This window comes from Lipotes vexillifer, unplaced genomic scaffold (assembly GCF_000442215.2).
Source record: "Lipotes vexillifer unplaced genomic scaffold, Lipotes_vexillifer_v1.1 scaffold415, whole genome shotgun sequence".
Lineage (NCBI taxonomy): Eukaryota > Metazoa > Chordata > Mammalia > Artiodactyla > Lipotidae > Lipotes > Lipotes vexillifer.
In genome coordinates, this window is record NW_006774345.1 from 374,741 (window position 1) to 387,673 (window position 12,933).

Sequence of the window (12,933 nt, forward strand, 5' to 3'; positions counted from 1 at the left end):
GAGCTAGTTAATACCCCAATACCTTGTCTAGCCCTTAAATGTACAGCATGTTATTGGGTCTGATGTCAGAATAATTCTTGTTGGGGATACAAATAGGTATGATAGGAAAAAAAAAAAAATCCTACTGGAAGCCAGGAGATTAGGCTTTTCATCTGCATTTTGTCACTCCTAGCTACATGGGCTTGTTCATGTCACTGAATTTTTTCTAAAAATCATCTGAAAAAATATTATCATACTGCCTTACCTGTCTCATTGGATTGCTGTGAGGTAAATGAGATAACATATTTTCAATTTTTTTATAAATTGTAAAGCTAAATAAAGTTCTAATAATAAAGTGCTGATATGTGAAGTCCCTCAAATGAATATGAATTTTCTAGTAATTCAGAGAAGATTGTAGGATCATGATTTTAATCATTATAACAACTCTCTAAGAACTAAGCTGCAGAAACCACAAGCCTGGTTTTTTTTTATGCTAAATCTTCAGGGAAAAGATATATATAATTCACCCCAAGCAGTTCCTATTACTATAAAATTCTAGGATGACATAATCAAACTTGTCAACCATCCAGATATATCATTTTCTCTTCACATCTGAAATGTATCTTCACTTTGGCACTGAACAATTGTTAAGGGGGCCACTATAATATAAGTTCAACAATGTATAAAACTAAGCATAAGCGGGAATTAAGACTTTGACAAAGAAGCCCACGAAGTAATGATGAAATGTAGGCAGTAACTTTTCTCCAAATGAAAGGAAATGTGCCTTTTCTGCGTTGAAGAACACTAATTATCAAAGATTTGGCAGAAGTCTACCACTCTTAACTGCATGAAATTAGCAAACTGACATTTCTGAAAATGGCAGTGATCATGAGTGTATAGTGCAGTTAAATATCCTCCTACAAGGTAGCTGTTCTGGTGGTTTGCTGTTCATCGCTGAAAACACTTCATTTTTGTTATTTCTCTGTGAACTATTTCTGTAGTGAGTTCTTGGAATATATTTATGCATGTGCAGAATTACCTGCACTTTGATATTCAAATTTATAACCATAGCTGATCATTGAATTAGGAACTAGACTTTTTGCCATTATCAACAGAACAGTGATAATGTGAACAAAAAAATTTTGGGGGGAAAGAAATCAGAAGTTGGTATTTCAGATACATTTTCTGTAATTTTCATGGCAATATGAAGATAGGAATATGGTTAGCATGATAATTTACCTGTATGCTTACATAAGATTGAAAATTGAAAAGATATCTTCCCAACATAGCAGTTACTATATACCCTGTTTCAATTTTCCTTTTAATTGAAAACTGTAGATTGAACCCTTTTTTCCATGAGGATGTGGGCAACTTCTGTTTTGTTCCTGCCATATCCCCAGAGCCTAATAAATTAATGGTGTCTAAAAGGTATTCAATAAGATGTTGTTGAATGAATGAAAGAATGATCTTCAGCACTGTAAGTCTAAGATATGATGGAGAGGTTGAAAAGCGTTTCTGATTTACGTTATGCAATCTTAAGATATGAAAATGACCATAGGAATTTGAGTTAATAAAATATCAAATTTTTGCTTACATCAATATGGAACAAAGCCAATGGAAGAAAGAAAGGAAAACAGCTATATAATTTAATATTTTCTCCGTTAACATTCATAATGATAATTTATTTTAAATGCCATATCTTTTGAATAAAAGAAGTTTATCCTTATACATCTAGTTGAATGACTATTGAAATGTCTTTTTTTATGCCATAGAGCATTTGGTTTTTCAATGTGTTTACATTTATAAACTAAAAACAATAACTCAGTTATTTAGATCTAAATTTAAAGTCCAAAAGTAATGCTTCATATAATAATTTTTTTTTTTTTTTTTTTTGCGGTACGCGGGCCTCTCACTGTTGTGGCCTCTCCGGTTGTGGAGCACAGGCTCCAAACGCACGGGCTCAGCGGCCATGGCTCAGGGGCCCAGCCGCTCCGCGGCATGTGGGATCTTCCCGGACCGGGGCACGAACCCGCATCCCCTGCATCGGCAGGCGGACTCAACCACTGCGCCACCAGGGAATCCCTCAAATAATAAATTTTAGAGACGTTATATTAACAAATTTTGTTCACTTTATTCTGATTAGCTACATATCTATTGGTCATAAAATTGATACTGTTTTAACGTTCCAATTAAAACTGAAAAAACCGTTCTCCTAAAAGTTTGGATAAATTTTCAAGTTTTTGACACAACAGCGTGGTTGCATATTCACATAATTTTAATTTTATATGTAGATCTGTGACAGCGTTAGGTTTATCAAAAGGATCTTTGATGATTTGGCTAAAGCTCTTCTCTACTGAAAGGATATCTATGTAGAAAAATACAGGTTTACAAATCACTCCCACTTAACACTTATCAAAGGAATGACTTTCTAAAACAAGAACAATGAGGTAAAACACACTGTGTACTGAGACATTTGAACCACACCTTACAAAATATTAATTTTCCTATTATGCAGAAGAGTAATTACATGGGGGTAAATAATGTGCCTGTTTATGATTTTTTTAAAAATCATTTGACTTCGTTGGAAAAGATAGAACAGATATTTTAAACTACAGTTGATGTAATTCCTAGAAGAAGAAAACTATGGTAGCGGTAAAACTATCACTGAAACATTGATTTCTCTGTAAACACATCCTCTGTGATTCTGTAGTCATGTGTCCCTTTTCACTGAGTGCACATTGCTTTTACTCTCATGCTAGGTCTGGACAAAGTACCAAAAGATCTTCCCCCTGACACTGCACTGCTGGACCTGCAAAACAACAAAATAACTGAAATCAAAGATGGAGACTTTAAGAACCTGAAGAACCTTCATGTAAGAATTATTATGTATTTGAGTTATAACAAGATCTTACTCAAAGTATTTTTGAAAACAAAACTTAGGTAAGGCCAAGATTACTATATGGTAATAAATAAGTGTCTATTAAATTCTCTTTTTAGGGGGAGATAAAGGAGCAAAGCACCATATTCATTAACCCCTAAAACACATCGAATTTTCTTACATATCCCTCATATAACTTTAGTATTGGCTTTCTAAAAGATATGTTATATCTTAATCTTCTCACACATTTTATCAATAAATATCTTTATCTTCCCAATTAGAATGTACTTCAATAGTGGAACAAAACACAAAATGGACTGATCTTAGTATTATTTTATTTCATTGTTTCTTTTGTTTTCTTTCATTCATTTTCTAAGACATGCAAATGGCTTTGTAAAGACTCAAAGACTGGCACCAAGAGAAAAAAATAAATGTCTATACAGCTATATATTTTGCTTTGTATTTAAGATTATGCATGCTGCAGCCTTATCTGTATCTGTGTTTTTATTCTGCTTTTTCACTTACTTCTACTCTATTGTAATGTAACACATCCAGTCTACCAGTCAGGATTCCAGCAGAAAAGAGATGGCATGATCAAGGCAAGATTTAGTTATCAACTTTCTGACAGCCAAGATGAGAAAAGCAATAAACATTTATCCATTAGGAGGCAATTTACCAGATTTTTTCCCATTGTGGAGCACAGGCTCCGGCCGCACAGGCTCAGCGGCCATGGCTCACAGGCCCAGCAGCTCCACGGCATGTGGGATCCTCCCGGACTGGGGCACGAACTTGTGTCCCCTGCATCGGCAGGTGGACTCTCAACCACTGTGCCACCAGGGAAGCCCAATTTACCAGCTTTTTAAAAAGAAGCAAAGAATTTTTCCTTGAGATTTTAAGATTGCCCATGGAACAGTTAATAAAAATAATAGCAAGTAATAAAATGGCATCATCAAATTTCTGAAGTATCCAACAATATAAGCACATTACGATATAAGTAGTGAATATTTCGGGCACTAAGTAAGAGAAGAAAAAAACACGCTCTTATATCAGGTTACCCAGTTAATGTTTTGAGAGAATATGGAAAAAAGGGGACATAGAGGATTAGCAGAATTTTGGAAGGAAGAGAAGAGAGTTTTCTGTGTAAGAGGAAAGGAAAGGCAGAAGAAAATGAGCAGCAGACAAAAAGAGAAGATGGCTAAAGTGAAAGACACAGGCTCCAAAGTAGTGGAAGGTAAGGCTTGTGCTGGAGATCTTGAACCCTGGACCAATGGGATCCTACTCCACTGATAGGCTACTGGACATGGGCCCCTACTCACCTTCTCTCTGCTTTCATATTATGATTTCACTGGGAGTGAAATGATGGAGATACCAACAAAGTTTTGTCAGTGAGTATTTAAACTATCATTGGAATAAGTTAAAAGAGGTGATAATAAAAAATGAATATATTAGCTTCAATAAACTAAAATATTAAAAAGCTTCATTTTTTTGCATAGCTTTAGCCTAAAGCTACTTTTTTAAGGAAGGAAAATTCTCTTATACCCAACTTCCTGTATGTTTAAGTATAATCTCAATAATTTGTTTAAACTCCTCATACCTTAAATAAGAGATACCTAGTTTCTGTGACATTCTCACTAAATCTGGTGTTTGGAACAATGTGTTCTTTCTTTTCCACGTCTCCTGCTAAGTATGTTTTTAGGCAATTTATCATCTTGGCAATCTCTTTCTTTCTGCTTTAAAGTATACACTGGAAGAAGACAGAGTTCGTTAGAGCTTCTAACCATTTAGAGGATGTTAAACAGCTATTTTTCTCTTACTCTTTCATTCATGACCATTTCTATCCCTGTTATTATGCAAATAAACATCATAATTTCAGCCAGGAAAGCCACCCTTGAATGAGAAAGGAGAGAAATAAAAATTTACCAAGGATTAAAATAGAAAGGATTTAACAGAAGAATGTTGCCTTTTTCTCAATAATTTTATTAATTTACAACCGTGCCTCACTATGAGCAGTATATATTGCTTAACAGTAGTTGTATACTCATATATAGCAGAAAAAAATACATAATTATTCTATAAAGTAATGGAAAATTCAGTATAATAATATCAACATTCAATATATTTCCTTTGAATTAAAGCTTAATAAATCTAATTTTTAAATTTTTAATTAAAAATAAAATTGTCAAAGATTGAATAATAGCAAACACTTCTTTAGCCATTACTATATACTAGGCACTGTTCTTAATATCTTGTATACATTAACTTGTTTAATTCTTATAACTATTCTAATGAGGTAGACACTCTTGAGAACACCTTTAATACAGATGAGGATACTCAGGCACAGTGAGGTTATGTTACCTGCTTACTGTTACACAACAAATAAGAGCCAGAGTTTGAGATCGAAACTCGGGAACAGTCTGGCTTGAGTCTGTGCACTTATAAATTGCCTGTAAATATGATAGTAACAATAAAATCCCTTAAACAACACCTGGTACAGTGTGAGCCCTACATAAATGGCTTTGGAGAAAATTGTACATACTATTAAGTCGGGTTTCAACATTTTTTTTCAGTTTTATTGAAATATAATTGATATACAGCACTACATAACTTCAAGGAGTACAGTATCATGACTTGACATACATATATTGCAAAATGATTACCATAATAAGTTTAATTAAAATCCATCATCTCATACAGATATTGAAAAAAAAGAAGAAAAACAAATGTTTTCCTTGTGACAAGAACTTTTAGGATTTATTCTCTTAGCAATATTCAGGCATACCACACAGCAGTGTTAACTATAGTCATCGTGTTGTACATTACATCCCCAGTACTTATTTGTCTTATAACTGTAAGTTTATACCTTTTGACCACTTTGATGAAGGTGGTAAAAATGCTTTTACTCCCCCTTCCACTCTATTTCTATTGTCAGTCACTTTTTTCGTCACCTCTCCCCTACCTACCAGGCTAGATCACTTTTCCTTAGTTACCAGAGAAGTAGGCAGTCCTGATTTTTTTAGTCTGGGCTTCAATTTCAGGTTAAATAGTACTCAGGGCATTTCCTGACCCTTGAACAACAAGGTCTCTCCTAATTCGACTTCTCTCGGCCTCTTACCTAACTAATTATAATACATTTCAGCTTGTGATTCTTTTTTTTTGCGGGACGCGGGCCTCTCACTATTATGGCCTCTCCCGTTGCGGAGCACAGGCTCCGGACGCGCAGGCTCAGCGGCCATGGCTCACGGGCCCAGCCACTCCGCGGCATGTGGAATCCTCCCGGACTGAGGCACGAACCCGTGTCCCCTGCACCGGCAGGCGGACTCCCAACCACTGCGCCACCAGGGAAGCCCTTGTGATTCATTTTTTCATCAGCTGATCTCCTGAAGAATATCTGCAGTTCAGCTTTGATTCTTTCTCTGTTTTGTCATTAGCCAATGTAATTAGTTTTTTCCCATGTTGACATCTTTCCATTGCCTGTTATAATATTATAACTGTGCTTTCTTAAATACATGTCCTTGTGCGTGAAACTAACATTGACCATCTTTAGCAGTACTGTATATACATGAGTACCTTTTTTCACATATGGATCTGTTTTAGATGAAGCTCTAATTTATATATATCTTAACATTTTACATCATGATGACCAAAATTTGTATGGTTGATTCATTTTTCACATTTATTTTATTCTGAAAGTGGAGATGCTTTTTGCTGGACTAGACCTTTCAACCAACAATGCCATTTGAAAGGTGCTTTCCAAAGAAGCAGACTATATGCATGATCATTTTTTAATCCTCACAACAACCCCCTGTAGGTGTTATTATAGTTTCTACTTTACTGAAAAAATAATTGGGAACAAATGTCACACCACCCCAAAATTTAGCAGCAGTTATTATTACTACAGCATACTCACCAGTAGAGACATTGTCTAGTTATTATCTAGGAAAAGAAGTAATATTTTATTACCTGAAATTTCAGATAACACATCAGCAGGTTGATTCTTCATAAAAGGTTTCAACATTTAACGTAAAATAAGACAGATTTTCAGACCACGTTTAATTCATTTAATTGTATCGGTCTTTCAGAATTTTCTTGCATGGGTGGCAATTAAGGATGGCCTTTGCCTTTATAATTAAGCATCCACCATTTTGGCTGCCTTTTAATGACGCACGTTCTCTCTTCTCTCGTCTAGCTCTGGCTTTTACTGATTTTCTGGACATTTTGCTTGTTAATATCAATTTCCTATGACTTTAACCCTCATGGGTTTTTGAACTTTCTGTAATAGTCTTTGAAATTTCCTAGGATTTTGTTTTAATCAACCAATGTACCTGTTAGGATTAGTTAAAAGATTATATTACTTGTAACAAGTTTTAGTTAGTCAAATAATGTGAACTATATGAGGATGTACATGGGTCATTAAACCAGCTGTTACCTTCAGAAAGTAGTCCTGCATTTCTGAGACAGAAAGTTCTCACCGTTCTATTACTCTAGTTCCTATTTTGCCTCTCTCCATTTTCATATGCTCCTAAAAATGTTCTACAATTGAAAATACAAGTTTCTTAAACCTTGATAAAATTATCCTAAATTCCTTAGGATTAGTTGATAAATTGACTTAAAATAATATCAGTGTTGTTCTGTATACATATAGATCATTGGAGGAGAATGAGGTAGTCCAAAAGTAGGTATAGCAATATCTATAGTATAACAATAATGGATACAAGTAACTTCCTATATGAATAGAACTCAGAAACATTTTTAAATTACCCCAAAAATAACATATTTGACTACATAAAACCCTTATATGTAAAAAGGGCAAAAACAGAAGAAAAGTATATTGTCTCTGCATATCCTATTATCTATACCTTTATTCTGTAAACCAGTTATTAAAATACATTAAACTTAAGCAAATGGACTTCCCTGGTGGCGCAGTGGTTGGGAGTCCGCCTGCCGATGCAGGGGACGCGGGTTTGTGCCCTGGTCTGGGAGGGTCCCACATGCCGCAGAGTGGCTGGGCCCGTGGGCCAAAAACTTAAGAAAAATGTGAAGTTCTGTGAGCAAGCATTCCTTTTCCTCCAAACAATAAATGGTAGCAAAATAAAAAAGGAAATTTGTTTAACCTCTCAAGTGACAAGGAAATGCAAAGTAAAGCAATGAGCTACAACATAATGTGCTAATTTGGCAAACTTTTGGAAGGCGATTATATCTAACTCTGTGAGGCTGCAAGAAAATGTTACTCTCTTGCATTGCTTGTGATGTTATAAATTAGTGCCACCCCTTTTTAGTGGAATCTATGACAACAGCCAATGAAGATGGACTTTTAGGTTGAAAAACTGACTGGAGAATGGATGCCTGTGGCACACGATTCTTTTCAGGTCACTCTAGTAATTTCAATATTTTGGAGTATTTATTGTTTAAAAGTTAAATATCTCTATCTCTATCTATCTATAATCTGTATTTTATCAAATTTCTCTCCCCTTTACTCCTGGACTTCCCTGTGGCGCAGTGGTTGGGAGTCCGCCTGCCGATGCAGGGGACGCGGGGTTGTGCCCTGGTCCGGGAGGGTCCCACATGCCGCAGAGTGGCTGGGCCCGTGGGCCAAAAACTTAAGAAAAATGTGAAGTTCTGTGAGCAAGCATTCCTTTTCCTCCAAACAATAAATGGTAGCAAAATAAAAAAGGAAATTTGTTTAACCTCTCAAGTGACAAGGAAATGCAAAGTAAAGCAATGAGCTACAACATAATGTGCTAATTTGGCAAACTTTTGGAAGGCGATTATATCTAACTCTGTGAGGCTGCAAGAAAATGTTACTCTCTTGCATTGCTTGTGATGTTATAAATTAGTGCCACCCCTTTTTAGTGGAATCTATGACAACAGCCAATGAAGATGGACTTTTAGGTTGAAAAACTGACTGGAGAATGGATGCCTGTGGCACACGATTCTTTTCAGGTCACTCTAGTAATTTCAATATTTTGGAGTATTTATTGTTTAAAAGTTAAATATCTCTATCTCTATCTATCTATAATCTGTATTTTATCAAATTTCTCTCCCCTTTACTCCTGATGTTCAGGTCCACATATGTTTTCAAGTAAAGGAAGCAGATCAGTTTAATTTTTTTCTGATTTCTTCTAATTTTGCAGATTTCTCTGCTAGTCCCATGAATGGAATGAATAAACCACACACTTGCTTTACATACATATTTATGTGTGGAAGGTTTTGGAATTAAGATGTTGCTTTTGTTCACTGCCTACAGACGTTGATTCTTATCAACAACAAAATTAGCAAAATCAGCCCTGGGGCATTTGCACCTTTGGTGAAATTGGAACGACTTTATCTGTCCAAGAATCAACTGAAGGAATTGCCAGAGAAAATGCCCAAAACTCTTCAGGAGCTGCGTGTCCATGAGAACGAGATCACCAAAGTGCGAAAGTCTGTGCTCAATGGATTGAACCAGTTGATTGTCGTAGGTACAGATATTCTTATAACTCTAAGACCAGGCAGGATTCAAGGTTCACCTTAAGAGATTACAAGTAAGCTTTAGCTACAGGAAGGTAAATTAGCTCGAACTTACATGTCTTAATACTATAAAAATAACAGTAGCCGGGGCCAAGAGAAATGGGATTTTGAATCTGTGCCTTAAGACGTTTTTATTCTTGTCCTTGAGGATCTGAGAATGTGGAAGAAAGCTCTAGGGCAGATGCAAGGTACAGGATGGAATTAACTAGTGCTTATTAGAGATATTTGGAGGATACCTTTCTGTTGTGGGAATTTGTTCTAGTCTGAACATCTATAAATCATTTGCTTTTAAAAAAAAATGTGTTCTAAAGCTTTTCTCTATGTGTGGTAAAATATTTGTAATTTTATAATTGGCTTAAAAAATCCTAGATTCAAATTATTTTAACAACATTTTAATATATCTTAGTAAAGTAATTGCCCCATAATAAGCGTGATTTGTAAACACTTACTTTTATTGATTTCTAGGCAGACCTGTGTATGGACCTTAAATAATTTTGTTGTTGTCGTTTTTGCTACTATTGCTTTCTCATAAATCTTTGGGGTTTTTTGTTGTTGTTCGTTTTTTGATTGTTTTAATAAGGGAAATTTTTACCCCATTTTCCATCCCTTTGAGAAGCATGTCCTTTAATTTCTCTTTTGTTTTTCAGGCAAGTTGTTATTAACCCGAATTTCTTCTTGTTGAACAGACAGTACTCTGACTTGCAAGATCCTCAAATTGTCCTCTAAAAGCTTTGCACTTATTGCATTTGTAGAACTTGGCACCAACCCTCTGAAGAGCTCAGGCATTGAAAGTGGAGCCTTCCAGGGAATGAAGAAGCTGTCCTACATCCGCATTGCTGACACCAATATAACCACCATCCCTCAAGGTGACGAAAATTCTCCAAAGCAATTTGAATATCTAAATCCAAAGGCTTTGACGCTGAAAAATGGTTTTGGAAATTTGAATGGTGACTCAAGCAGCCATTCTGTATCCCTCCAAGTGTTTCTACTGAACCTAGCTGACCGCCGGGCCCTCTAGGCTCACAGTAGAAACGTAGACTCTTTCACCTATAAAGTCTCTTACATCTAACATAAAATGTAGGTTAACACACAATGATTTTATATTATGGAATTGTGATATCACAGAAAAAAAGTACAGTTATTTAAAAAATAGAGTGCTTTAGTGGTACTTTGTTAAAAAAAAATGATACGTGGAAGTACCTCTGATATTGAGCCAATTTTTACTTTGAGTCTCTAATCCCTTAGTGAATTCCTTTCCATCTTAGGACATTCTAGTCATTACTATCTGAATAACAGGACTCACAGTGGTCACATTCTTATTTAAGAGTGGTGGTGTGTGTTGTAAAGAGTGTGGATTTGGGGGTTCATTTGCATGAGTTCAGACTGTCACTAATTGGCTCTACGATCTTGGACCAGTTATTCAACATCTATGACACATTTTTTAAATCTGTAAAGTGGTAATAATATTAACATTCATTTCATTGGGTTGTTTTAAAACTAAATAAATAGAGAAATATATGGCCTGTAGATAAGTAGTGGATTAATATTACCTTCTATTATTCATTAAAAGTGTTTTAAACACTCCTTTTGCCTAGGCAAAGTACAAACACTGGAGACAGGGCAGTGAATAGGGTGTAGACCTGCCTTCAAGGATCTTATTGCATAGAACAAAGACAGGCAAATAAACAGCAATCATCATACAGTCACAGGGGTAAGCTCATCATGCTAAGGCTTAGCCCGGAGAGGCACATAAGCCAATCTTTGTGACAGAAAAGGCATCAAATCACCAAAAATAAGTTTCTCTAAGTTTTACATTTTTCTGGTCCCAGGTTTTTCAGTCTCACAAAACTGCCTCTGTATTCTCCAATTTTCCCCTTAGTCTGGCCCTTCCTCAACTTAGATGTCTTGTTCTTGAATTGGGTAGAAAATATAGGTACTTGCCCACAGAAAACAACTTCCCTTTACTGTGCTTCCACAGAAACTTCAAGTCTAGCGAGTACGGAGTCCATAGAATGTTTTCTTACTACCCCTAGCCCTCTCCACAGTCTTTTTGCTACAAAGTATGTTTTTGATGCCCATTAATAGCAACTACTGGTGCAGATGATAGATAGATAGATAGATAGAGGGAGATTGATTTATAGTTCACAAAGGACTTTCATGTTGAGTCTCTGACTTGTTACATGTAACAAGTAATTTTTTAATCCCCAGTGCAAGGATTTTATATTTGTAAATATATTTTTAATTTATATTTACAATAGTATATTTTATTATATATATATACATATACATATAATTTTCTATATTTATCTTGCCTAAAGGCTTAGAGCTGTAGGAGGTGAAGTAAAGTAGCTAGAATTTAAAGTCCAGGTATTTTTCATTACTTGATGCTGCCAGATGATTTGCATTAAGTACAATCTTTGATTTTGCTGTCCTTCTAATCACATCTCCTAAATATACCTCAGTAACACATTTCATCACTTAGTGATCAGTTTTCCTTGATTTCTTACATGTGTCTATCCCTATGCTAGGTGCTCTTTTCTCATCTTCTCTAGCTTGCTTTTAGTTACTAAACTCTTAATAATATTAAAATCATAGTAAGTAAGTTTTATTAAGCACTTGTTCCAAATGCTTTTCATGGCTTCTGTTATATGAATCTCAAAACAATCCTTTATAGTAATATTATCACACCTGTCTTATAAGTGAGGAAAATAAGTCTTAAAGAGATAAATTGTGACCAAGGCCTTAGAGCTAGGAAGTGGCACAGCTGGGTTGTGCTGGGCTGACATCAGAGCTCATGCGTTTGACCATTTTCCTCTGCTGCCGTCTTAAGTCCTTCTTCCTGTGAATATTTATGCCTGTGTCATGTAAGAGTCTACCTTTCCTAGGCTGGGACCCTTATGCCTGGATGTCACCACTTTCCAGGCGCCTTAATTTCCATATATTATGTCCCATCACTGAGGGACATGAAAAGGCCATGGAGGAGTAGAGAGATTATAAATTCACACTCTGGAGTTAGACCAACCTGGCTGAGAGGCTTGACTCAATCATTTAGCTGTTTTGTGACTTCAAGCTAGTTATTCCACAAAACCTCAGTTTTGTTACCTATAAAATGAAGCTATTAGTGACTCCTATCTTCTAGGATATTTGTGAGGATTAATAGATGTATCAATAAATAAGACTTGTAATATATATAGAGTACTTGGCCCAAAGTAGGCTCTCAATATATTTTATCTTAAAAATGGAAAAGGAAAAGAAAAAAAAGTAATTTGGCTAAATGCTATAGTGGCAAAGGCTAATGATATTCTTTATAAATTTGCCTCTCTCCATCCCACTGCAAAATTTCCTTCCACAGTCAAACTTCCCATAACTTTTTTTTTTGGAAACTGATGTCCCAAAAGGGAAGACACTTAGAAACAAGGTAAGAATGATGGATGAGATGATAATTGGTGTTCCAGAGACACTACATTTTTTTAATGTCTTTTCATAGTGATAGGGAAAAAAGGACATACACTCATTGCTTTGTTATATACTCACTTGCTTTCTTTATAGAAGTATTTTAAAAATCCACG

At 35.5% G+C, this 12,933-nt stretch overlaps 1 protein-coding gene across 5 annotated transcripts in view; it reads left to right on the top strand.

Moving 5' to 3' along the window:
- The window catches only part of DCN (decorin), a 46,407-nt gene that overhangs the window by 22,617 nt on the left and 10,857 nt on the right, over positions 1–12,933 (top strand). For 3 of the 5 annotated variants that reach the window (XM_007449105.1, XM_007449103.1, XM_007449104.1), the window contains 3 exons: positions 2,739–2,851; positions 9,102–9,315; positions 10,117–10,230. The exons of 1 other annotated variant lie outside the window; for it this stretch is intronic. In XM_007449105.1, the coding sequence (XP_007449167.1) occupies positions 2,739–2,851; positions 9,102–9,315; positions 10,117–10,230 (441 nt within the window). The remainder of the gene's footprint in view (positions 1–2,738; positions 2,852–9,101; positions 9,316–10,116; positions 10,231–12,933) is intronic. One more of the 5 variants, XM_007449106.1, reaches the window with a different exon arrangement.